A 27,984-nucleotide genomic window follows, 5' to 3' on the forward strand; every position below is an offset into this window, starting at 1 on the left:
GTAGGGAGGAACTACTGTATTTCTTCCTGTAATAGACATGTAAATGAAATTACTGCTTTGATATGTTATTGGAGAAAGAGAATTACTTGTTCCCCACTCTGATTTTTGTTACTTGTATGCTTAGAATTAATACCATTTAAATGCATTTCACAACTAGTTACAAGCTGGTTGTTTTGGAGATGAATTTGGATACAATCCATAGGCAGTTACAATAAGCAGTTCAGACCATGTTACAGGATAAAAGGTCAAAATCTAAATTCTGCAATAATGTTAAGGATAATCTGTAACAATTCTAATAAGAGGTTTTCAAGGAATTTTTATTGTTATTTAATGTGATACCCTAATGGCAGAAGAACACCGTGAACTAAGAGTTTTAACTTGGTTAGAAATCAGCTTATGTAAGAATTTTTCATGTTTCATCCTAGGTACTATGTTTTATCCTAAACATTTATGAGACTCATGCAGTATATAGTTGTTTTAATGTAAAAACATCTAAAATTATTTCAGTTATTTTTAAAACATTAAAAATTTTAACCCTTCTCCTCTTTACCCACCTTTGAATTCAGTGCAACATAGAATTTGTATATTAACTAGATCTCCTCTTTCTCCTTTTTCTTCCAATTGTCCAGCTTGTAGTTAGTAATGGTACCCGCAGGTGAGCATAGTAAGGAAGAAGTAAATGGATGAGTGTCTTTAAAAAAATTCACAATTCTAGTAAGAGTGATATTGAAGATAGATTACAATATTTTTGTTACAGGTGAACTATTGCATTCGGACTGTGATTTGACTCTTCAAATTTAAATTTAAAAATTAGATGTATGGTTTTTACTTACTCATACAGTCTCTCCTTCTGCCATGATTTTGAGAATTCAAGAAAACCAAATTTGTTTCTGAAGAACAAAAATAACTTTGGTTATTTGAGTTGATATATGTCAATATTTGTCATACTAGGAATTATGCATGAGCAATTAAAATATATATTAGCATATTAAAAAATAACAAGAAGCCCATCACATATAAACATTTTTATAAAAATAACCATATTTTCCAAAAAGAAACTTAGTGAACACAGTGGCATTACTTGAGATCTTTGAAAATCTCTTAAATGTTTGTCTTGCTAGAAGGTAGTAGCTAGATTGTCATATTTGCCTCTGCACTCAATCTGTTGTGATTTCACATTCTATGGAGCCTCTGGAAGCTTCAGTATATACTTGTGAGAGATGGAGAGTAAAAAAGACAAATAAAGTCTTTCTATTATTATGAAAATAGTTTTAACTTCACAGAATCTCTGAAAATATCCTAGAGACCTAGTTTTCTGGACCATTCTTTGGGAATTGCTGCTCTAAAAATTGCATTCAGAAGAAAAGACAATTCCAGGTAGATTCAAACAGTTAAATTCAGCTTCTCTGAATTATTCAGTAAATATTTTATTTCAGTTTTGTAAAAGGTTTTGGCACGTTACAATTTAGTTTATAAAACAGCCCAGTAAAAGTAAACATACCCTTTACAATTTAGTAAGGCTATAAGAAAAATACTATTTTCTTCTGTTCTGAAATAACAGAGTTATTTAAGGCAGATATCATTGGTGAATCCAAGAGCAGGAAAATTGCTTATACCTGGTGGTAGGATACAGGCTCAGGGGTCCTCCTTGGTTTAGCTAAAAGCAGATAGAGTTAAAAGGAAAATATACTTGCTGAGTGAATAGTGGCCAGTATTGGTTAGAGGAACTGTAATTTCCTTGGTAATTTTAACAACCAAAGTACGTATTTCTTTTTTTTCAGCAACATCTTGGCAACTGACTTAGTAGAAATTAATATTAATATTACAATGGCTAGGTCACTGTCGTTTTTTGTATGCATTTTAAAAGTTTAAAAATTTTCTGTATAAGTATTAATCTTCTTTATTTTTAAAGAAAAGCAAGAAACATTTGTTGTTTTAGGATACCTTGTTCCATGAATAATTAAGGAATATCCATGTTATTTTTCCTTCTCTTTCACCTGTCTCATTCATTTGGAAGATTTTTTGTTTGCTGGTTCATTTTCAATGTCTCTTGATATCCGCCCCCCCCCCCCCCCCGCCAAATCCAGGAAATCTTTCCTGGTTTTTGTCTCACTCATTTTCTATATAATTTTCCTGCTTTTCAGCTGTTCTTATTCTTTATCCAATTGAAATTCTACTCATTGCCTAATTGAAGCCACAATGAAGCCATCAATTTTTTTCATGTATTATTTCTTTATTCATGTAACAGGAGATTAACGTATCACAGATTTTTTTACAATTGAAAGGGATTCATTTAGGTAAATCACTTGCCCTTGATACACAGGATTATAAATCCAATAACATCTAGTACAGATTAATTATTCCCACTCCAGGGACCTGTTATTTTGAAATAGTTCATCTACCAAATAGTCTTTATTTATTAAACAGTAATTAACTACATAATTTATTTTCTTTCTGATTTCCAAACTGAAAATATGTCATCTATTTTCAGTATTGCAAATTTGGAATAGATTCCAAATCTATTTTCAGTATTCCAATTAAACTTTTCATTTAAAGTAAGATTCATCCAAAAAGTTTTGTCACCAGATACATACTATTTGCATCATAATTCTTGAAGTATTAAAGATCGATTATGGATTACTAACTTTGCCGTTTGCATAGCAACAAGTGATGGGTAGAGACAGGGAGATTATTAGGCATCTTTGGCAGTAAAGTGAAAAAGAATGAGGGTCCAAATTAGAGTTTGGTGGGAGAAAGAGTATGCATAATGAGGTAAATTGGTGGAACATACCTTGGTGGTGATTATATGAGGGGAAGAGTCAGGAATGTTATAGTACAGCAGTGTGTTGACAACTGTTTACCACTGATTTCCTTCATCTGGGTTCTGAAATGTTGTGTAAAATACAGTGCCTACTCCACAGGAGCTTAGAATCTCAGAAACATTACATCCTGTCAGTTAACTGATTCATAGTCTGAACTATTAGGGAAAAAAAGCCAACATTTTTCCATAGTAATGATTATTAATATCTGTTGCATTAATTATTAGATCTAGTAATCCTTTGAAATGTACCCATGAAGAAGAAGATTAAAATTGATGCTTGGATCTTATAAATATTCTATGGTTGTGAACACCTCAATCTGAACATAATAGGTTTTAAACATGTGTTATGAAATAAATAACTTCTTTTTCTGATTCCTCCCTGTTCCAGATGATTACTGTGAATGCTTCCTTGTTTCCTAGCTCTGTGGCCAACTCATTAATAGCAGTTGGAAATGACGGACTTCAAGAAAGAGACAGGATGGTCCGAGCATGCATTGCCATTATCTGTGAACTAGGTCAGAATTGTCTTCAAGTAATACAAATGAGGCGTTTTAGAAAGTATATATATAAGAATGCAACATTTTTAAATGTGAACTGGGTCAGAATTTTCTTCAAGTAATACAAATGTTGTGTATAATTATTTTTTTTTTTAATTTTTTTTTTTAACGTTTATTTATTTTTGAGACAGAGACAGAGCATGAACGGGGGAGGGTCAGAGAGAGGGAGACACAGAATCCGAAACAGGCTCCAGGCCCTGAGCTGTCAGCACAGAGCCCGACGTGGGGCTCGAACTCAGGGACCGCGAGATCATGACCTGAGCCGAAGTCAGCCGCTTAACCGACTGAGCCACCCAGGCGCCCCAACAAATGTAGTGTTTTAGAAAGAATATAAGAATATGAGATATTCTTCAAATGCCTTTCATACATGAAATCTTAGTCATTGATACAAAGGTATGAAAAATTTCGCTTATCGGATTTTAGGAATTGTCCAAATTCCAGTAATTAGAATAAAATCCTTTAAAGTCTGGGTCTCAGACATTAGTTAACCACACTGTATCTTGATGTGAGTTAAGACAACAAACTCCATCATACATTAAAGAAGGAAGAAGAATCTAAATGCAGAAGCATTAAAGAGTTAAATGGGGGAAAAAACGGGGTAAAAAAATGGATGAATATTTATCTGATCATTGTAAGGAAGAGGAGTCTTGAATTTTCATCAAAAAAAATCAAACAGATTTCAGCAGCTATAGATTTGATTGTAAGGAGACAAGAAAACATGCAGTACTAGAACAAAGAAAGAAAGAAAGAAATGGTACAGACATGATTGGCAAATAACTTACTCATATACAGATCAGTAGCAAAAATAAATAATTCTCAAAGAAATACATGGCTAATCAACATATTTAAAAAGTTCAGCCTCTGCTAGGAATTTACCCAAGGTATACAGGAGTACTGATGCATAGGGGCACTTGTACCCCAATGTTCATAGCAGCACTCTCAACAATAGCCAAATTATGGAAAGAGCCTAAATGTCCATCAACTGATAAATGGATAAAAAAAATTGTGGTTTATATACACAATGGAGTACTACGTGGCAATGAGAAAGAACGAAATATGGCCCTTTGTAGCAACGTGGATGGAACTGGAGAGTGTTATGCTAAGTGAAATAAGTCATACAGAGAAAGACAGATACCATATGTTTTCACTCTTATGTGGATCCTGAGAAACTTAACAGAAACCCATGGGGGAGGGGAAGAGAAAAAAAAAAAAAAGAGGTTAGAGTGGGAGAGACCCAAAGCATAAGAGACTCTTAAAAACTGAGAACAAACTGAGGGTTGATGGGGGGTGGGAGGGAGGGGAGGGTGGGTGATGGGTATTGAGGAGGGCACCTTTTGGGATGAGCACTGGGTATTGTATGGAAACCAATTTGACAATAAATTTCATATATTGAAAAAAAAAAAAAGTTCAGCCTCACTTCAAACCAAAAAATACAGTTTTAAATGGTAAGATAATTTTTTTCCCCACCAAAATTAGAGCTGGTATAGGTTAACATTCACTCTTGGTGTAATAAATTAATGACAGAATTTAAACTAAATAAGAGAATCAGACCCTATTATTGAAGATTTAGAAATACGTTCACAATACCTGTGAATTTAAAGACAAAGTCAGGGGGCCCCTGGGTGTCTCAGTCAGTTAAGTGTTGGACCCTTGATTTTGGTTCAGGTCATCTTACGGTTGTGCGGTTGAGCCGAGCCTCGGGGGTGCTCAACAGTGGGCGTGGAGCCTGCTTAAGATTCTCTTTCTTCCTCTGCACCTCCCCCACTTGCACACACACTCTTTAAAAAAAACATAAAAGTAAGAAAAATACGACAGTCAGAAATTTAATTAAGGACTTTTTTAAAATTAAGTACTTTTTTAAAAAAGTCTATTTTAATTTTAAGAGAGAGTGTGTAACTGGGGGAGGGGCAGAGAGAGAGAGAGAGAGAATCCCAGGCAACTGCCAGCTCGAAGCTCAGTGCAGGGTTGATCCATGAGATCATGACCTGAGCTGAAATCGAGTCTGATGCTCAACTGCCTGAGCCACCTAGGCACTCCCTAATTAATGACATTTTGAAAATAATAAAAATTTGACATGTCAGTGTATGGGATGCTTGGAAAGCTGTACTTAGAGTTAACTTACTGTAAGATGCTTTTATAATTAAGCAAAAAGCATTGAAAATGAGTACGTGAGCCCAAGAAATAGAAAAAGAAGGAAAGAAAATCAATTTTAAGGTAAGCAGGAGAAAAGCAACAATGAAGAGTCTTAATTAAAGAAAAAAATTATTTAAACAATCTATGTCAGGGGCGTCTGAGTGGCTCAGTCAATTAAGTGTCGGACTCTTGATTTTGGCTCAGGTCATGATCTCATGGATGGTGATATCCGAGCCCTGCCCCCAGCTCTGCACTGACAGTGCGGAGCCTGCTTGGGATTTTCTATCTCTGCCCCTTCCCTGCTTGCGTGCACGTGCTCTTGCTCGCTCTCACTCCCTCTCTCTCTCTGTCTCAAAGTAAATAAACATTAAAAAAAGCTGTTAATTGGAAGAGAAACATACACAGGTACACAAACATATACACACTATTGTTTGAAAAACATAGAAACAAAAGATTAATATACAAATGAAGAAGAAAATAGGAGCTTTTTAATTATGAGATAATTTTTATGTATATTTGAAATGAATGGATTTCAGTCAACTAAAAATAGAAAATAGATCAAAAACCATAAAAGTACTTGATGAAATAATTGCCTCCAAAAAGATTCATTCAGGTAGTTTTGTCTTAAAAAAATTGTTTCAAGGAACAGAGAGAGTTCTTACATAGTATAAATATAAATGAAATATAAATATATAATTTATATATTATATAAATAAATATAATAAAATATGGAAACCTACCAATTTTTTAATGAAACTATCATTTTATATACATATACACATAGATACACGTATACACACACATACCTATACACATACATAAAGTAAAATAATTAGAAGCCTCCTTTGTTTACATTCTAAAATATTTATCTCAGATCAACATTCTATATTCTTTAAAAAAATTTCTTTTAATATTTATTGTGAGAGAGCAAGCGCACGTGTGAGCAGGGGAAGGGTAGAAAGAAGAGACACAGAATCTGAAGCAGGATCCAGGCTCTGAGCTGTCAGCACAGAGACGGATGCAGGGCTTGAACCCACAAGCTGTGAGATCATGACCTAAGCGAAGTCTGACGCTTAACCAGCTGAGCCACCCGGGCACCCCAATGTTCTGTATTATTTTTAATGGTGGATCTCTATAAATACTACAAACGTTAAATCCTAATTTGTATTGCTAAAAACTTTCAGCCAAGTTAGTAAGTTTAAATAATAAATGAAGTTTATGTGTTGGAAAGAAGATACTCTTTGTAGATGATATATCTGGAAAACTCAATCAGCTGAAAAACAGAACTTTAGTAATTCAATACAGTGGCAACATGTGACAGTTTAGATTTGATAGATTTATTTTGTGTTTCTGCAATAATCAGTAAGTATAATAGAAAAAGATACTATTTCCAAAGTAGAAAAGAAAACTGTATATAACAAATAAACTTAGTAAGAAATATGTAAGACTTGTGTGTGGGGGGGGGGAGGGGTTACTTTTAACTTTTGAATTTGTCCAATTGATTCTCAATAATATACAACTAACCTATATGGGTCGAAATGAGAACATTGGTTGTCTGTGTAGTGGAAGGGGTGGTGTTAGGGAACTTTCTAGGATGATGAAATTTGTGTATCTTGATTGGATGTTGGTAACGAGAATAAAAATTACTCAAAATTTGTTGAACTGTAGCATTAAGATCTGTGGATTTTACTATATGTAATTATGCCTCAATTTAGAAAAAATAGAAGAAACCTAATTCTAAAATTAAGCTAGAATAAACCGGAGAGATCCAACCATGTAAACATTTTTGAGAGACAATAAATGGAAGCGAATTGAAAGGTTTTTATTTTTAATTTATTTTTTAAAAAGCTATTAAGCTAAATTATTAAGAGAGAAAAAAGGAAAAAGAATTGAGTTGCAGACTCTGGTAAATAGAAAATTTTACTATATCAGAAGGATAAAAATCAGGTTGGGAAACATGCTGGGATAATTGATTAAACATTTGAAAAAAATTGAGCTATCAATGCAAAACTCAATTTCCTGACAGATTGAAAACTGAAATGGTGGTCAGTGAACTCATTTAAAACACACATATGTATGCACATGATCAGAAAATGCCTGATCTTTTAAGGGAGCTGTTTCTGAGCTTAAAATCTGAAGTTAAATTGCAAAACAGATAAAAGGTTTGAAATTGGTTGAATAATTTCTTGCAATTGATATATAAGAAGAACTATTCCAGTAAAATACGGACAAAATAAGCAATTCAGAGACGTTAAAAAAATTCAGGGTTTGGGGAGGTATAGTCAGTGACTCTTATTAGATATATATTATTCATGTTTTAAATGTCTTTGACTAGAAAGTTTTTCAAGTAAGAAAGGAAATTAAGTTTCAAAATAAAATCCCCGATTTATTACTTTTTATTATTTATCTCCTACGTAAATTTATTAAGTTTTTCTTTTTTATTTTAGCACTTCAGAATCCAGAGGTGGTGGCCCTTCGAGGTGGACTAAACACCATCTTGAAAAATGTGATTGATTGCCAATTAAGTCGAATAAATGAGGCCCTCATTACTACAATTTTGCACCTCCTTAATCATCCAAAGACCCGACAATATGTGCGAGCTGATGTAGAATTAGAGGTAGGAACTTTAATATCCTTTTCTAGTTTTAAGATATGACTTTAAGTACATACTTTGAAATTTTTAAGTTAACAGATGCAGCACAGCATTAATTACCAAACCTAAATTAATGAAGACTGGCTTATCCCCAGCAGTATTTTATAACTCATTCAGTTTGGACTGAATTGAAAATAGTCTTCTCAAGAATATTTCATCAACATGTAAAGTGAAGTTGTTTTTTTTTTTATTATCTGTGAAAACTTTATTAATCAAATTAGAGCACAAGTCAGGTTACATACACATTTGTTTAAGAGAACCATTTCTTTTTAAGAACTTTAGTACGTTGTGTGAATAACTCCTGCTAATTATATACTACTTATTTATTAACCCATGCTAAAATTCTCTGAACTTGGAAATACTTGTTAGCAACTCAAAGAAATAGAGTACGAATCTTTGTTTTTAAAATACTTTACAATTTAATATTTGGGTATGAAATTATGCAAGGTATAAAAGATGTGTTGTTCTGTCATGTATCTGTCTAAATTATTTTATGAAAGTTGTCTTAAATCTTGTAGTCTGGTTTTATTAGGGGTAGTAGAAATATTTGAGATTATAAAAGTGACAGTCTTTATAATTAACTAACATATTTAAGTACAATATTCTCCTTAGTTAAGTGATTTCAAATATGTTCATTATTAATGGGAGTCCAATGGGAATAAACTAGCACTTTTGATATGTTTAGCCTGTTTTTTTTTTAATCAAGTAGAAAAACTATAATTTTAGCATTGGTGAGACAATTATAGTAAAGGAAGGTAATATAATAGGCCTGTTTATTATTCCTATGTAATTGTAAAGCAGATGAGCAAGGACTTAAGTGAAAAAAAAAACCCTCAAAAGAATATGGCAGACATTTAAGTACACTAGTGTCTTTGCTTGTATATACTTCTTTAAAACCACAAATGTTAGTTCTTTTTTCCTTTAACAAGATTTCCCCAGAATAGCATAGTAATTTGGAGCATAGACTTTGTACTATACAGATCTGGTTTTGATTTTTTTGCTCAGTGACCTATTAGATTTATGACTTTGGCTAAGTTATAAGCCTTTCTTGGGCCCATTTTTGCTTAGGTAAAATGAAGGTCATGGTTTTCAACTCAAAAGATTTATTGTGAACAGTAAATACTATAATAATAATAGTAGTGGTAGTAACACCAGCCGACACTCATGTAATGCTTATAATGAGTTAGACAGTATTTCTGGGTACTTTATATATGTTGATTCTAATGTACATAAAATGTTTTATTTAATACCTAGCACATAGTAAATATTCAACGAATATTGGTTACCCTGGATATTATTCATCATCATTATATAGTGTGCCAAGAGAATATTGTCCTCACTTTTATTAATTATATGTTACAAAATGTGATTCTAATTTGATACTTTGATTTCCATTCACTGCATACAGAAGAACTGTTTTCATTGCTACCGTCTCTATTGTTAGCCCCAAATCTTCCTCCTCTTAAAAATCCCTTTTTAAATTTACCCTGGCATTTATTTCTACTATCTGGGATACGTTTTAGCCTCAGACAGAAAAATGTATGGATTTAATATAATAGTGTTATCAGAATAGATAGTCTATCAGGGTTGTAAATTAATTGTAATTTTTTTATAGTAAATTTTAAAAAATGTATTTTTTAAACTCCTACTTCAGAGTAGAATGGGATAGCTCATAGCATCTGTTATGGAAACTAGAAAAGCTGAATAATTAGGAAAGTCATATATTTAAAGCAGTATAGAGATGTGTAAGCAGTAAAATTCTAGACAAGGAAGATTCTTTGAGAGTTGCCCTGAGCACCTAGAGGTGCCTTTGGGGCATTTGCATATTTGGGGCCTAGGCTAATGGCTAAGAACATGACGTGGGCCTGGTAGAAGACCAGACTTACTTGGCAGTTATGCAGGTATGGAGTGACAAGCCTAGAAACAGGAAAATTCCTCAGACCACGTCTGATTTACCCCTTTAGACATTTGCTGAAACAAGACTGTGCAGGGCAAAGGCTGTGATGTCCAGTCCTGAGGAAAGCATGGTGGAATATGCTGCAGTCCCCAGTGCATGCAATTGCAGATGGCCTGTAGGAGGGGCCGTGGGCAAAAGTTGGAAGGCCCAAAAGTCGTGAATTTACACTGGTTATATGCAACTACTTTTTTTCTTGGGGCCACTTATTGATTAATATATAATTAGAAGCTGAAAATCCAGGTAGGCCTTTGCTCGGATCAGAAAACCAAAAGAGCTTTTGGCATTTGTGTGGTACTAAGGTGACAGAATTGGACCTTTCATAGCTGATTTCCTGTTCTTGACACTTCCCAAATTCTGAAGCCATTCTGGGTGGATAGCTAAAGATCTAAGTTCAAAACTTAGGAAATATGTAGAAAAGATGCCTAGTCTCTTATTGCTGAGGAGAGAAATAGTGGCTAAGCTCTGTTGAAAGCACCGGAAGATCATACTTCAGGAACATAGGAAAACCAAAGGTATACTTAGTCTCAGAATTACAAGGTAGTCTCAATTTAACTCGGTTGGTGATAAGGATAAGATGATCACCACCAGCCCCCATTAATCTACCTAACAGAGGAAAGGATAAACCACCTCTGGTTGAGATAACATTGCTTAGACCTTTTATAATATTCACAATGCCTGACATTCACTTATTAATTTGAGTGTCATGCAAAAAGATACAACCATATGACTAAAAACCCAAAAGAGAAACATGCCCACAGGTGATCCAGATAGTGCAGGTAGAGGGAAAAGATTTTAAAAACAACCATGAGTAATTTGTTCAGGAAAATGAAGGAAGAAAATAGATGAAATAATGGAGAATTTGGATAATTGGAATATACAAATGAATTCAATGGAAGTTCTCGTACTGAAAAATAGAATACCTGAAATTCTGAACTCAATGAAAAATTCATTTTGGACAAGAAGATATTATTAGTAAATTGGAGGAAAAGTCAATAAAAATATCCAGGGTAAAGCACAGAGTGGGGACAAGAAGGAAATGAACAGAACACAACAAAAGTGATAGAACTTTGTCTTTAGAGAAGAAAGAGAAAATGGGCAGAAGCAAATATCTAAAGAGACAGTGGCCAGAACTTTTGTTTCTAAAAGTGATAAAGCTTCATGTTCACAAAGCTTAGAAAACTCCAAATAAGGAAATACGAAGAAAACAACATGTATGCACATCATGGTAAGATTGTTAAAAAACCAAGATAAATAAAAATCTTGAAAGCAGCTCCAGGGGGAAAAGAAAAAACAAAAAGACATCACTTTCAAAGGAACGTAATAGCTGATAGCTGATTCCCAACAGAAATCATGGAAACTAGGAGATGGTAAAATGGTATCTTTAGAATACCCAAAGAAAGAAACGCCAGCCTAATCCAAAGAAAATGTCTTTCAAAAACAAAGGGAAAATACAGATGTTTGAGGCTAAGAAAAATGAAGAAAAGACCAAAGAGAATGTAAAGAAACAGTACGCTTTCTTGGATTATTTGCCCTTATGTCTAGAAGACACTATAACAGCCCAAGGGGAGAGGTACATGTGGGAGGAGCTGAGCTCTGTTGCCAACTAACTAGCACATTGTGAGTGAACCATCTTGAAACAGTCTTCAGGTGACTCTAGTTTTGACAGTATTTTGACTGCAGTCTTGTGAGGGACCCTAAACCATAACTGCATACCTAAGCCTCTAGTAGATTCCCGACTCACAGAAACCATATGAGATCATAAATATTTATTGTTTAAAAAATGAGACACACAAAGAATGAAAGAGTAAGGGGAGTCCTCAGAAGGAAAATGATCTAAGACAAATAAGGAAATGTTGGAAGGAATGATGCATGATAGAAAAGGCACAGAGGTGACTAAATATAAAAGAATACCGATTGGCAAAAGTCATTTTAATAATGTCTTATGTATTGTAAATTCTGTTTAATATTAAAAATTAGACCACAGTAATGCAGGAGGCACAATGGGAGGGATGGTAAACCTGATACAGTGGTTAAAAGTTTAAAATGAGTGAGTTTAGCAAGATTGCTGAATACAAGAGCAATATACCAAAATAACTTGGATTTTTTTATACTAGCGTGAAAAGAAGAATGAATTTATAAAATAAAACCACTTAATAATGTTCAAAAAGAAGCAAAACTAAGTCATAGTTTTAAAAGTCAGGATAATAATCTGGGGGTACGTAGTGACTGAGTTGAAAGAAGGAATAAGGAGACTTTAAGGATGCTAATGTTTTCTTCCTCTGGTGCCAGTTATAGGAATGTGCTTAGTTTGAGAAAATACACCAAACCTTACATTTGTGGTTCATGCACTGTTTTATATATATGTTACACCTCAATTTAAAAGTTAAAAAATTTGATTGGTACATGAAAAAAATCACTCAAGTATATTCCTTGATGATGTATTTGGAGAAATAAGTCTCTCAAATAGTATACCCAATCAAAGATATAGATAAGTGAAATTAACTTTAACTTATTACAGGAAGAATGCATTTTATGATAAGGACCATTTTTCTTCTTCTTTTTCTCCTTTATTTTTATTAGCGAATTTTAGCACCCTATACCGATTTTCACTACAGACATAGTCCAGATACAGCTGAAGGACAACTCAAGTAAGTACCACTGGTTCCTAATAACTTACAAGGAAGTGTGTTGCTGTTAAAGCTTTTAGATTTGCCTGATTGCTTGTAGAGCCAGAACATGTAAATTTAAATAAATTTCCTGTTTCATGGAGTTATGTTATAGTTCTCATAATATAATTAACTGTGGTTTAAAAAATTAAAAATAAGCTATGAGAAATTTAAAGACTTGGAATTAAGTTCTTAATGAAAAAAATATAAGATGGGCTGTGGTAGAAACCTAGATCTTTGTTTTTCTCTTGTATGTATTTTTAGCATAATTGCATTGAGAGACTAAAAGAATGAAAAACGAAAGGGAATAGAATGAAGAGCTATCCTAACAAACTGAGTAAGCAGAAAGATATACTCTGTAGAATTTTGAAAGTAAAGTTAGTAAGGAAATAAAAGGAGAGAGAGAAAAGGTTGTTTTCTAGAAATAGGGTAATTTTCAGAGTTTTTTTTGGAGAGAAAAGCACATGTTCACTAGGTATTCTGAGATAACTGTAAATTGATTCAGGGAATCAGTGTATTATCAATGTATTAATGTATTATCTGTGAAGATTTTGCAGAGGGCATAATTACAATAAATATATTATGAAGTGTTTTTCTAGTAGAATTGTTGGATTGCAGACATAAATAAGCACTTACTTGATAGTATACAACTTAAAATTCTTAAGTTTTAGAATATTACGAAACGGAGATTTTTTTTTCATTTTTATGAAATAGTGGTTTCAGATCTGTAATCACTTCTATCCCTGTGGACTCATCACACCCTAACATTTCATGATCTGAGCTAAGAAATCAAAAAAGATGTTCTCTAAGACTTCTCAAACCTTACTCCTTATGGATTGGGATTCTTTTAGCCCTTTTCTTGGCTTTTCCTTATGATACTTAGCATTGTCCTTCTTGATGGGAGAAATACACTTTCTATTGCTACATGACAGATTACTATGAATGTAACAGCTTAAAATAACATCAGTTTATTAACTCATAGCTCAGTAGGTCATAAGTCTGCACAACTCTTATCTGGGGATTCTGATGAAAAATCCATTTCCAAGCTCATTCAGGTTGTTGGCAGAATTTACTTCCTTGCTATTGTAAAACTGAGTTCTCGGTTTCCTTGCTGTCAGCTGGGCCTACTCTCAGCTTCTGGAAGCCACTCTCTTTCTTTGGCACATGGCTCCCTCTGTCTTCAAACAGAAAAAAATTCCTGGAACCCTTTACTTTGAATCTCTCTGACTTTCTCTTCTACCACCAGCTGGTGAAAGCTCCCCAATTAGATCAAGCCTACCAGATGATCTGCCAGGCTGTATAACATAAATTAGTCACAACGTGGCAGTGATACCATATTCACAGTGTCGAGGGATTAAGGCATAGAATCTTCAGGGGTTGGAGGACGTTTTTAGAGTTCTGTCTACCAGGATGAATGAGAGATGAGCCTGGGTATTTTTTTAGAGTTGGAGAGGGAAAAGTACATTCCACCAAAATCCTTCCTTCCTGTTTGTTTCTACATATTCATTAAGTTCCTAGAGTATGGGTATTTCCTAGAGTATAGGTACATTATGGCCAGGAAACAAGGAAATGAGTGATTTTTTTTTAAAAATGCTACAAATTTATTGAATATGTTAGAGAATGGATTACCAGGCAGTCACTATAGGTGTGTCATTCACATTTTTTTAAATGTTTGTTTGTTTGTTTGTTTGTTGAGAGAGAATGCATGAGCAGGGCCCCTCTCTCGCTCGCTCTCCCTCTCTCTCTCTCTTCTTCTCAAGAGACAGAGATCCCAAGACAAAGATCCCCTAGAGAGACAGAGGATCCCAAGCAGGGTCTGCACTCCTAGCTAAGCCTGACACTGAGCTCAAACTCAGGAACCCTGAGATCATGACCTAAGCTGAAACCAAGAGTCAGACACTTAACCACCAAAGCCATCCAGGCTCCCTTGTCACTAACATTTTTAAGAGAAGGAGCACCAGAAGCTTTATCCCATAGTTGTCCAGTTCTCATTTCTTTCACCACCTCATCTCCTCATTTCAGTTTCTGTTGCATTCTCATTTATTTGATGCTGCCAAGCTTAGGGTGGCTTGTTTGTGTTTATTGTTAAGTGTTTCATTCCTTTTTTGTAGACTCTGATTACTCACCATTCTTTTAACTTGATTTTCTGTCTTTTTTTTAATCCCATCTGTTTTTGCTTTCTAAGTTCTCAATTTCTGTATTCTCAGACCTGTTTAAGGATTTTATTAGGAAAGAAAAAAGATAGCACAGAAAAAAACAGACATAGAATAGAGGTGGGGTTGAGGTGGCATAGTGTAAGATTGCTATTAAGTATTGAAACTGGCCATAAGCCATACATGGAAAATATATAATGAATGTAAATAGTTATATTGTTTAATTAGTGGTCATGAACTATTGTATGGGAAAGAACAAGTGAGACAGTTTGGATACACAATTTTAAGAGAAGAAAGCAGCTGTTGATATTAATATCTAGTTTTTTAATATCAGTGCATATATGGGTTGTTGGGCTTACTTGTTAGAAATGTTCAAATAAATTTGGACAAGAAGTTTCAAGTAAAGAGAATACACGTTGGGGCACCTGGCTGGCTCCATCGGAAGATCATGTGATTCTTGATCTTGGGGTCTTGAGTTCAAGCCCCAAGTTAGGAGTAGAGGTTAAATAAATAAATACTTAAAGGATTGCATGTGGCAAAAGTAAAAGGTAATTTTCTTTGCTAAGCCTTGTGACAGAGATACTTATTAAATAGGGTGTTGCTGCTTCTATTGCTCAAATTTTTTTTTTTTTTTTTAACGTTTATTATTGAGAGACAGAGAGAGACAGAGTGTGATCAGGGGAGGGGCAGAGGGAGAGGAAAACACGGAATCTGAAGCAGGCTCCAGGCTCTGAGCTCTCAGCACAGAGCCCGACGCGGGCTTGAACTCACAAACCGCAAGATCATGATCTGAGCCGAAGTCGGACGCTTAACTGACTGAGCCACCCAGGCACCCCTCTAGTGCTCAATTAAAGGTGTTAATGAGGTATCTAAGAATAGTTTTCAGAAAGAGTAGAAAAAGTCGAACTAAATTAAAAAGTGGAATTTATAACTTATTTTAAACCAATATGTTGGGAATTTTAAATTGGGGTGGGAGTCAGTATATAATTGGGTAATTTTCTTTGAGGTAGATCTTCTTTTTTTTAACGTGTTATTTCCTATGTGAACATTTAAATGTTAATGATAGGTTTTTTTTCTGATACAGTAGAAAAAAATCACACTTTTTTATTTTAACATTTAATTTCCTGGGTCTCTGCTCCACTTTCAAACAGAGAAGACAGAGAAGCGAGGTTTCTAGCCAGTAAAATGGGAATCATAGCAACATTCCGGTCATGGGCAGGTAAGTTACTCTGCTGCTTTAACATCCAGTAAGAAAAACTTGATTATTTTTTCATATGTTAAATTACTATTGCATCATCTGATTTAGATGTTAACCTAGTCTTAACTTTATACATTATTATTAGAGTCAGAGGGATTTGTACAAAATTATTAAAATGGTCTATTTGTAAGTCAGTGTGCTAATGATTACCAGAGCAATTAAAAAGTCTTTCTGTGGACATGAGCTTTCATTTGTTCTGGGTAAATACCCAAACAGAATTTCTGGGTCACAATGTGGATGCATGTTTAGTTTTTTTTGTAAGAAACTGACAGACTTTTTCTCAGCATACTTACACCATTTTGTACCCCCATCGTCAGTGTATGAGAGTTCCAGTTGCTCTGCATCCTTGCCAGCATTTTGTGTTGTCTTTAATTTTAGCCGTTCTGATGGGTGTATAGTGGTATCTCATTGGGAATGTTATTTGGATTTCCCCAATGACTGAATATTGAATATTTTGTCCGTGTTTATTGGCTCTTCACATAACTTCCTTTGTGACATAATAATGTGCTTAAAATTGTTTGATTTAATTATTTCACTTAAAACTTTGATCTATAAAGATTAATTGAAGTTTGTCAGGTACAGCCTTTTGTGCATTCAATAAATTTTAGAATTAAACTTTTAAAAGACAAAAGCCAAGCAAGTTTTTCACTCCACTTTAGGTTAAGAAGGTATTATATAAGAAAGACAGAACGTTGTCTTACTCTCTCTGGTATTACTTTCTGAAAACCAGTCATCAGTAAACAGGAGTAGTAGACAGATTCATGAACATTTTTGGGTATGAAACAAATAGAAGAAGGAATTTAAATGATAAAGTTACTAATAATCTCTAGTCAACAGGGAAATGTTACTTCTGATAACCAAATAATAGCACAGTTTTGGAAATTATTTGGAAAGATACTGCAGATTTTATATTATGAATACTATAGATTTTTTTTGAAATTTAAATCCGTAATTTCCCTTTTTATCCTTTGTAGGTATTATTAATTTATGCAAACCTGGAAACTCTGGGATCCAGTCTCTAATTGGAGTACTTTGTATACCAAATATGGAAATAAGGGTAGGTAAAAGTTACTCTAATTGTTTTATTCCTAGACTTTTAACAGAGGAGATTATTTGTTAAAAAAAAAAAAAATCTATTTCAGGTGTTGCCTTTTCCTTATTCTATATCATAGGTCATTTAAAAAAGCACATGAATAGGGGTCCCTGGGTGGCTCAGTTAAATGTCCAACTTCAGCTCAGGTCATGATCTCATGGTTCTTGAGTTCTAACCCGTGTTGGGCTTTGTGCTGACAGCTCGGAGCCTGGAGCCTGCTTCAGATTCTATGTCTCCCTCTGTGTCTCTGCCCCTCCCCTGTTAATGCTCTGTCTCTCTCTCCAAAAATGAATAAACATTTAAAAAATTTTTTTAAACAAATACATGAATAAATGTATACTGCTTAGTTGAACCCTAAGGATAATGTGAAAAATTTGAAATACTGATGTTGTTAGGAACTGTGGCTGTATTAAAAACTGGATTAAAATATGAAATCAATTGTACTTTATTCATTAAAAAATGCAAACAATGTGGAAGGGCATTCTCATAAAAGGTTCAAGCAGTACAGAAATATATTTAGTAAAAACTAAATACAGTATTTATGTTTTTTATGCCTTCTAACTTGTGTTTTCATAATATGTATGAGTGGCGGTTTTGATTAAAATTAGTTTAATATTTATATGCTTATTAGATATATTCCTAAATTATTAATGCATAACAATTTATATTAAACAGCTGAAACAAATTGAAATTGGAGGAAAAAAATTCTTTGGTGGTTCTTCCTTCTCCACTTAAATGTTTTTGTTTTAATTGTGTTCAAAAGAATAAATTTGCCCTTTTCTTGTTTTTCTTTGTTTGAACCAAACCTGGAGTTTAAAAATACTAGAAAATATTAGCCAATGGTGCCTTGCTTAATGTGAAGTGAAAAGCATTTAGAACGGAAGTGGAAAGATGTGATTGTAGATGGAAAGACCTATAAGCAGGGAGCTAAAGATTAGGGCAATTCACTTGACTGCTTACTTAGCAGATGGTGAAAGAACATGGTTTTGGGAGTCTGGCCAACTCAGATTTGACTCCTGATTTTAGTATTGATAGCTCCATGACCTTGGGCAAATTACTTTTAACCTGTAAATCTATTTCTCCATATCTACTACAATGGGGATAATAAAAGATTTATTGGAAAGATTAAATCGTGTATATAGTAAGCATGCTGTAGTTATCTCTTGTGTAAGATAGGCCTGATATGGTAATTTTCTAACATACAGTAGTTTTGTCTTTATCAGTATTTTATTCTGTGAATAGGACATTTAAAAAAATCTTTTTTCAATTTTTTAGTTTCTTAATTTAAATGATTCATTCCATAAAAATAAATGGACTGTATTTATTTGCACTTGTAGCGAGGTCTGCTTGAAGTACTCTATGATATATTTCGTCTTCCTCTACCTGTTGTGACTGAAGAATTCATAGAAGCACTGCTTAGTGTAGGTAAGTATCGAAGTACATTTGTATCTGTTCCTATATTGTAATTTTTTAAATGGTTTATCTGATAGAGTCAGAGTCCTTTAAAAGCAAAATAGTGAACTAAATATTAAATATCCTCTTCTTATTGCATCATCATGGAATTGATATGAAAATAAAATGTCCAATAAATTTCTAAAAATAAATTAAAAATTTTTTCTCATGACCCTAGCTGTTGCATATGAACAGTGAAATTAATAGAAAGATGGACAAATTTGAAAGGAAGAGAGGAGATAAGAAACTGATGTAATTCTCAGATTAGATTATCTCATTCTCATTTCGTTTTAGCCAAATGACTCCTAAGTCCCAAAATGAAAGAAGTTTAGATCTGTGTACATCAAGAAATCAGTTTTTTCTGTATGCCTTTTCAGTCTATTTATTTAACTAACATTTTAAAACATTATTTATAGCCTGACTAGCTGATGGTTAACTGATATGTTTTAGTGATTTTTTTCATTTTTTTCTAACCACCTGGTTTTAACTATTTAGATCCAGGCAGATTCCAAGACAGTTGGAGGCTTTCAGATGGCTTTGTAGCAGCCGAGGCAAAAACTATTCTTCCTCATCGTGCCAGATCCAGGTAGAATTTTGAGAAATAGTTCAAATTTATTAGTTACTGTTTTTATGTTCAATTATGTAATATATTGAACAGTATTTAAACTGTTTCTGTGCTGTGTTTATTTCTAGGCCAGACCTCATGGATAATTACTTGGCGCTGATACTCTCTGCATTTATTCGTAATGGACTTCTAGAGGCAAGACTTAATAAACCTTAACTTTATTTTATTTTTTAAAATTTTCTCTGACAGAGTTCTTTCAGAGCAACAGGCATATATGATGCATACATTTCTTCCTAGATACTATTTTGCAACTATAATATTTTCTTTCTTATTTTCAAAGGGCTTGGTTGAAGTGATAACAAACAGTGATGACCATATCTCAGTTAGAGCTACCATCCTCTTAGGAGAGCTTCTCCATATGGTAAGTTCACAACTCCTGATTATGTTTCATACCATTTACTGTTTTAATTTATAAAAAGGTTATTTTAATAATGTTACTTTGTAGTACCTCAAAAAGTAAAGTTCATTTTTTATTTGTCTCTACATTGCAAAGAGCCTTGATGCCTTGTATTTATCTATACGTGTGTGTGTGTGTGTGTGTGTGTGTGTGTGTGTGTGTATTTATGTATAGGCTAGTTTTATAAATGGAACAAATGTAAAAATTAAAAAGTACTGAATATTGGGACGCCTGGGTGGCTCAGTCTGTTGAGCATCCGACTTCGGCTCAGGTCATGATCTCAGTCTGTGACTTTGAGCCCCGCATCGTGCTCTGTGCTGACAGCTTGGAGCCTGGAGCCTATTTCAGATTCTGTGTCTCCCTCTCTTTCTGCCCCTCCCCTGCTCATGTTCTGTCTCTGTCTCAAAAATAAATAAAAAACATTAAAAATTAAAAAAAATTTTAATAAGTACTGAATATTGATTTTTATACTCACTTTTGATACTGACATTTTGAGTCCTATAAATCTCAATGTATCTCAGAAAGATATTCTGCCTAATAAGCAAGAAATTACAAAACTAGATATTTTTATCAGGTAGCAGTAGAAATAATATGGCAATCAGTGCCTGAATTTTATTCATTATATTTTTAAAATATTTCTTGTGTCGAGTTAGCCTAACATGCAGCATATACAGTGTGCTCTTAGCTTTGGGAGTAGATTCCCATGATTCATCGCTTACGTTCGACACCCGTGCTCATCCTAACAAGTACCCTCCTCCATGCCCATTACCCATTTTCCCCACACTCCCCTCTCGCCCCATCAACCCTCAGTTCTCTGTATTTAAGAGTCTCTTATGATTTGCCTCCCTCTCTGTTTGTAACAATTTTTTTCCCTTCCTTTCTCTCATGGTCTTCCGTCAAGTTTCTCAGATTCCACATATGAGTGAAAACATATGATATCTTTCTTTCTCTGACTTATTTCACTTAGCATAATACCCTCCAGTTCCATCCACATTGTTGCAAATAGTGCCTCAATTTTAGAAAACTTTGTGAAAATTTTCTAAGTAGAACTCCCTTGTTTGAACACATTTTTCTCTGCACACTTGTGGGTTGAGGTTTAGAGGGTGAGAATCTTTTGTTTTTTTTTTTTTTTTTTGCCTTGATTTTTGTGACATCAGTAACTTCTGGAAAAAAGGAGCTAATAAAGTGATCTGACCATTCTCTAGTCCCAGCAAATCAAGGAATGGGAGAACTGATTGTTTGCAAGATAGAAATTCCTGTTTCTAGGTCACCTATTTGTTAATAGAATGCTAAATAAAAGGAACCACTTTCAATTCATTAAGGAAGAAGTAACCCTGTGGCAGATCTTTTAAAATTATGTTATGGTTTTCTCTTATTGGCAGAATACTTTTTATTTCTGTTGTTTCAGTCCTCCCCCACCCCTAGTGTTTTGTATTTTTTTTTTTCCACATAGCAGCTGGGCTCTGTGAGTGAGATAAAGAGAATTAAACAGAGTTTAAGAACTGTCTTGTTGGGGCGCCTGGGTGGCTCAGTCGGTTAAGCGGCTGACTTCGGCTCAGGTCATGATATTGCAGTCCGTGAGTTCGAGCCCCGCATCGGGCTCTGTATTGACAGCTCAGAGCCTGGAGCCTGTTTCAGATTCTGTGTCTCCCTCTCTCTGACCCTCCCCTGTTCATGCTCTATCTCTCCCTGTCTCAAAAATAAATAAAACGTTAAAAAAATAAAAATAAAACTAAAAAAAAAGAACTGTCTTGTTTATCAGGGAATTGTTCAGCTGTGTGCTGCATTCTCATTCAGCCTATCCATGGAGGAATTAAGTAATATTACAGGTTTCTCAGATCTGATTTTTATTTTAATTCTTAGTATATCATTTTCTATAAGGTTATCAATATCTAGAATTAGTTGCTTTTAAATGAAGGATTTTTTAAAAATAAATTTCATCTGTTCCTTTCCTCCCTGACCAGGGTTCTATGATTCCCTTGAAATATAAAAGCTGGTCATTTTAAGTATATTGGTGTTAGTTCATTGTTTATTATCTTTCTTCATTGATAGAAAGCAAATTGAGTGGTGGGTTTTGTTTAGAAAGCAGGATTAATTATAGCACTGGATCTAAGTTTTGATATGTAATCCTTTTAAATCATTTAAGAATTGCATTTAATTGATTACTGCTTAAAAATTATAAAGTTATAGGATCTATAAAATTTGGAGTTTTATTAATGTGAGTCTGTATCTTTATTCTGTCTCATCCTTGTTGAAAGTAGATAAGATAAAAAATTATAAATAAGTGTACTGGAAAGTCATTAAGTTAATTTCATGAGTAAAGCCTTTAGTATTTTATCTATGGATATTCTAGAATAAAATATTTCTACTTATCAACTCTTAAAAAATGTTATGTTTCATTTTAGGCAAATACAATTCTTCCTCATTCACATAGCCATCATTTGCACTGCCTGCCAACCCTAATGAATATGGCCGCATCTTTTGATATCCCCAAGGAAAAGAGACTGTAAGTATCAGAGCTCTGTAGCAAAGATTGTGTCTGATATTAATACCCACTTAGATGACCTTCTCTTCTTTTTAAAATTTTTTAGGTTTTTTTTAATTGTTTTTTTAGGGAAGCCTCATAGGTAAAGGAAAATTAATAGTATTATTTAATAATTTGTATTTTAGGCTACCAAGTATTATAGCTTAGTAAAATCAGGTTTTTCTAGCATATTTCTGGACAAGGACATCCATCTACTTCATCATTAAAATTGTTGGTTGAGAATTTTTTTGACTGTTTTATGTTTTCAGCAGCAATTCAGGCTCTTTTTTTAATGTCTAAAATATTTCAAGTTAACAAAGCACAAATATTAAAACAATGTATTCTTTTATGTGTGTAATTAAAAATGTTGGAATTTAGTAACTCATACTGTAGGCATTGAAGTAAACTAAACTCTTAATACTGAAGTAGATACTACAAACAGAATTTTTAACCAAGAGTATGGTAATACAGCTGTAGCTCTGGTGGAATTTCAGTGCTAATAATAACATATAATTTAAAAGGTAAAGATGAAGAAGCTTGATTGGAAAGTGCTAGTAGGAATCTTTTCATTTAGTTAAGATTATGTCTAAGCAGGGGTGTTTTTTCCTTTTTTTTTTTTTATTCTGCCTATTATCAGAGAAATCTATATATTTGGACTTTTTTTGGTAACGTTAGTAAAATGCAGTTCATTAGCTATTCAGAACTATGAATTTTTATTAACAGTTACACATTTCTTCAAAGTTAGCTTTTGGGTGCCTGGGTGGCTCAGTTGTTAGGCATCTGACTTTGGCTCAGGTCATGATCTCATAGTTGGTGAGTTTGAGCCCCACATCAGGTGAGCTCGAGCCCTGCATTGGGTAACACATGAGCCCCGCTTCGGGTGAGCACAAACCCCGCTTCGGGGTCAGCTCGTGCCCTGCTTTGAGTAAAACACAAGCCCTGGGTGAGCCCTGCTTCTCTCTCTCTCTCTCTCTCTCTCTCTCTGCCCCTTGCTCATTTGTACCCTCTCTGTCTCTCAAAAAAAAAAAAAAAAAAGTTTTTTAAATTCAAAAGTACATATACGGGCCTCACTATAAATAAATAATGTATTATTAATTTTAATTTTACCTATGAATATACTATTACTTAGTAGACTGAAGATCCCTAAAAGCCATAGGGATCATCTGTCTCAGTTCTAACTCTAGGCTTCCATTAGTACTGATAGCTTTCAACTTTTTTCTTTGTTAAATGTATTAATGTAAACAATCTCTACATCCAATGTGGGGTTTGAACTCATGACCCTGAGATCAAGAGTGGTATGCTGTACTGACTGAGCCAGCCAGGGCTCCCCTTTCAGTTTTTATTTTAGTAGTTAACATGATGGAAAAATGTATTTCCCAAAGCCTGGTAGACCTAAACTCTCTGGGTTAGATTATGGCCATGAATTTTAGAGTTAATGAAGAATTCAAATTTACCTTCAAAATTTCAGTAATAACAGTCTTATAATGGCTTTTGTTTTTGTTTTTCTTAGCTCAGCAAGCTGTCTTTACTTCTAAATACTTGCTAATCTGAACACATCTCAAGGTTTTTAAATTTTAAATCTGATTTGTATTTACCAGAACTTCTGTAGTTGAGACTTGATTGCCACCAGATTCTTGAGAACTGTGCTTTTATGTACCACAAACAAGGAATTAAAAACAATATGTGAAAGGATACCATTTACAGTTGTAGATCAATGGGGGAAGTAGAGACTGTACAGGTTGATACTGGAATCATCGATTATCCACAGGGAGTAGAAATGAAATATTCCAGTGTCATACCATAAATAAAAATCAGTTTCAGATGTATTAAAGATTTAAATGTGAAAAGCGAGTTTTTTAAACTTTTATAAAAAAATAGAGAACACTAGATTTCAGACTTTGTAGTTCTTAAAACCAATAATATAAAAAGTGCCCACCGCCACAGGAAAAATGATTAGTAAATACATATTTAGTTGGCTCTAAATAATTTGTGTTTCTTCATACAAATCAGCAGTGTTCTTGATATTTTTTTCTTTGTGGTTCCAAATTTGATTAAATGATTTACTTTTTAGTAACAATCTCTGGCCTTGAATTTATATATTTTACTAGAGTAATTTACCAGATTGATCTCTTTAAAATTATGCTAGCTTTGGGGCACCTGGGTGGCTTAGTCAGTTGAGCATCTGACTCTTGATTTCAGCTCAGGTCATGATCCCAGGGCTGTGGGATTGAGCCCTGCAACGGGCTCTGCGCTGGGCATGGAGCCTGCTTAAGAACCCCTCCCCCTCTCTCTCTCTCTCTCTCTCTCTCTCTCTCTCTCTCTCTGTCTCTCTCTCTCTCTCTCAGTAGATAGATAGCATAATGCTAACTTTGCTACAGAACTAATTCAGTTTCTTTTCATTAGGCGAGCCAGTGCAGCCTTGAACTGTTTAAAACGCTTTCATGAAATGAAGAAACGAGGACCTAAGCCTTACAGCCTCCATTTAGATCACATTATTCAGAAAGCAATTGCAACACACCAGAAACGGGATCAGTATCTCCGAGTCCAGAAAGATATATTTGTTCTTAAGGTACTGACATGAAATACCGCAGGTTTTAACTTAGTTTCCTAATTTTTTAGCCGATGGATTTTAATGTGCATATACTTGCTTGAGTTTGCAGTTTTATTCATGCTTATGGATCTTCAAATGGCATTTCAGTTTTATAATGACCAGGTAGTTTAGAGCTATGTTTTTATAACTTTTTAAAGTTAAAAAGCCTTCACAATTCATCCTTAAATGAAAAATCTTTCTTTTTATTTTTAAAATTTGAACTTAGTCTTCTCAATGTGAAGATAATTTGCTTTAATTTTCCTTATTACTTTCTGATGGTCTTAGGATACAGAGGAAGCTCTTTTAATGAACCTTAGAGATAGCCAAGTCCTTCAACATAAAGAGAATCTTGAATGGAATTGGAATCTTATAGGGACCATTCTTAAGGTATGGCAGGATACTTCTTGGTCATGGCTTGATTGGCTTCATTTTATTATTCATTGTAATTCATCACAATTAAATGTTTGGGAATTGATAAATACATATATGATATAACATATTATGTTTTTCTAGTGGCCAAATGTAAATCTAAGAAACTATAAAGATGAACAGTTGCACAGGTATGTAACAACTGTTTTGCATTTAAATCAAAAGAACTTAGATTTGAATTATATTATGCCTAATACCCATGAAAAGTAATAATTGGTATTTTAAAGATACATACATACATTTTAGTGGTTGGTATTTAGTAGGTACATGTATACATTTTTGAGTTTTAGTCTTATAACCCAAAATCATCAGCTAATTCTTTTTCTAGTTATTTATATTTTGGTTTTAGTTTTAGAACACTTGATGTACTTCAGATAAAAGTTTCTCAGATTGGGGTAATATCAACCATATGGTAATCTTAACCCTAATGTGTGAGGATGACATAATAAGGACGTAGTGTTTCCCTCTCAAAATGATGGCCATTTTTACTGTTCTGCTGCTACGTGCATTTGCATCTGGCTTTGGAGGGTTATTCATATGTCCTCCTTTTTACATTCCCCTTAACCAAGTTGATGCTCTCCACACTTTTTATAAAACAAGCTAATGTTCGTGGCATATGCAGTACTTAAGCTTTGTGCTGCTCTCTAGTACCCTGTGCATTTGTGTTATCCTGAGTTTAGACTAATCAACCACCAGTACTGATCTCATTTAATAAAATGGCCTTCATGTTTTTGAAAAGTTCATGTCCTTAATTATTATTTGGTTGTATTCATCTACTCATAATGCTTAACTTAATATCTATATGTGGAATATATATGAAACATATAAATTTACACTGGAATAAAGAAGCATAGCACTAACTTCTCATACTGCTTGAGAACAAAGATGAAGTCTCATTCAACTTTGTTTCTCCAAATCCTGAGTTTGGCACCTTTATTGGACTGAATTGTAGTGCATGAAATTATATTGAACTAAGTTAAATGGAAGCTTAGACCATAATGTTGAAAGTTATAAAGCTGAAAGATCACTAATTGTATTCATTGCTTTATAAATTAAGTTGCCTGAATTTTACCTGCAACTTTTATGCTTGACCTTTTGTCTAATTGTGAAAAACTGACAGAATTGTAGTATGATACATTTTGCTTACAATTATCTAGTGTAAGATTATTTTATAGAGTCATGGAACAGAGATCGTCACAAAATACAGAAGAAAGCTTATATTCAGGTGGCTTCTTCATATATATCTAGCCTTATCTTCTAGCTAGTTATGTTATATCTGCATTTTTCCGGCTAGCATCTTTGCTCTCTACTATATCTTTCAGGCATCTCACCAAAAAATTATTTCACAAACTGTTCTTGATAACTAAGGTGTTTTTTTGGTTGGTTTTTGTTTTTTTATTGGTGTGTGTGTGTGTGTGTGTGTGTAATGACCAAATATGTTTGTTCCTTGCCATTTACTATAGTGGTTTAAACACAAAACATATTCAAAATCTTGTATGATAAGCTATGACTAAGTAATTGTTTGGCTTCTTACTTTGTTGCTAATTTTATTTTGGTCTTAGGTTTGTGCGAAGACTACTTTACTTCTACAAGCCCAGCAGTAAATTATATGCCAACCTGGATCTGGATTTTGCCAAGTCTAAGCAGCTCACAGTTGTGGGTTGTCAATTTACAGAATTTCTTCTTGAGTCCGAAGAGGTAATGAGCATTTTGAATATTATCCTGGGCAAATGTTTTTCATTGAATTAACCCTCTTCCTTTTATTTCTGAGTATGCATAAGTTGTGTTTAGTAGCATACAGAATGAGCCCAGACCTAGATTTGAATCCTGACTTTGCCACTAGCTAGTTATGTGACTTTGGACGAGTTACGTGCCTTCTAGAAAACCTGTTTTCTTCCTTGTTAAGTGGAAGATAATATCATCTTCATCTTCATATAGCATTGTGAAATGAAGAAGTACTCAGTGATTGGTATCTGTTGTTAGTAACTTCATCATTATCTCTAAATTTTTTGGACTTGATTACAGTTAATTTTTCTAATTATAAGCAAAAGTGCTTTTCTAATAATAACACAGTGTATTTTCTTTTAGGATGGGCAAGGATACTTAGAAGATCTAGTAAAGGATATTGTTCAGTGGCTCAATGCCTCGTCTGGAATGAAACCTGAACGAAGTCTTCAGAATAATGGTTTATTGACTACCCTTAGTCAACACTACTTTTTATTTATTGGAACACTTTCTTGCCACCCTCATGGAGTCAAAATGCTGGAAAAATGCAGCGTATTTCAGTGGTGAATATCCCTAGTTCTGTTTCAAAATATACCTGAACTTTATTTTTAATGTACTCAGAAATGGTATGCTTTTTATTCTGTGTACATGTATTTAGTAAGTTTTATTAAAATACAAAAAAAAATAGAGTTATCTTGCTGCTTTGTTATTCCTTTTTATGTGATATTTATCATTAAATGCTTTTTTGTAGAAATGCTTATTTATATTTTCATGTTTTTTTTTTTTTTTTAGTCTCCTTAACCTCTGTTCCTTGAAAAATCAAGATCACTTGCTGAAACTGACTGTTTCTAGCTTGGATTATAGCAGAGATGGATTGGCAAGAGTCATCCTTTCCAAAATCCTTACTGCAGCTACTGATGTGAGTGTAACACAGGCAATAAAACTATATTT

The 27,984-nt window shown here is 33.8% G+C and overlaps 1 protein-coding gene across 9 annotated transcripts in view; it reads left to right on the forward strand.

Moving 5' to 3' along the window:
- RICTOR (RPTOR independent companion of MTOR complex 2) overlaps positions 1–27,984 on the forward strand; it is a 123,227-nt gene that overhangs the window by 65,888 nt on the left and 29,355 nt on the right. For all 9 annotated transcript variants that reach the window (XM_053201333.1, XM_027075654.2, XM_027075642.2 and 6 more), the window contains 16 exons: positions 3,210–3,336; positions 7,959–8,128; positions 12,702–12,769; positions 16,092–16,159; positions 17,173–17,255; positions 18,629–18,716; positions 19,239–19,329; positions 19,437–19,503; positions 19,649–19,729; positions 22,171–22,271; positions 24,693–24,858; positions 25,165–25,266; positions 25,393–25,439; positions 26,871–27,006; positions 27,397–27,596; positions 27,826–27,952. In XM_053201333.1, the coding sequence (XP_053057308.1) occupies positions 3,210–3,336; positions 7,959–8,128; positions 12,702–12,769; positions 16,092–16,159; positions 17,173–17,255; positions 18,629–18,716; positions 19,239–19,329; positions 19,437–19,503; positions 19,649–19,729; positions 22,171–22,271; positions 24,693–24,858; positions 25,165–25,266; positions 25,393–25,439; positions 26,871–27,006; positions 27,397–27,596; positions 27,826–27,952 (1,722 nt within the window). The remainder of the gene's footprint in view (positions 1–3,209; positions 3,337–7,958; positions 8,129–12,701; positions 12,770–16,091; positions 16,160–17,172; positions 17,256–18,628; positions 18,717–19,238; positions 19,330–19,436; positions 19,504–19,648; positions 19,730–22,170; positions 22,272–24,692; positions 24,859–25,164; positions 25,267–25,392; positions 25,440–26,870; positions 27,007–27,396; positions 27,597–27,825; positions 27,953–27,984) is intronic.

This window comes from Acinonyx jubatus, chromosome A1, assembly GCF_027475565.1.
Source record: "Acinonyx jubatus isolate Ajub_Pintada_27869175 chromosome A1, VMU_Ajub_asm_v1.0, whole genome shotgun sequence".
Classification (NCBI taxonomy): domain Eukaryota; kingdom Metazoa; phylum Chordata; class Mammalia; order Carnivora; family Felidae; genus Acinonyx; species Acinonyx jubatus.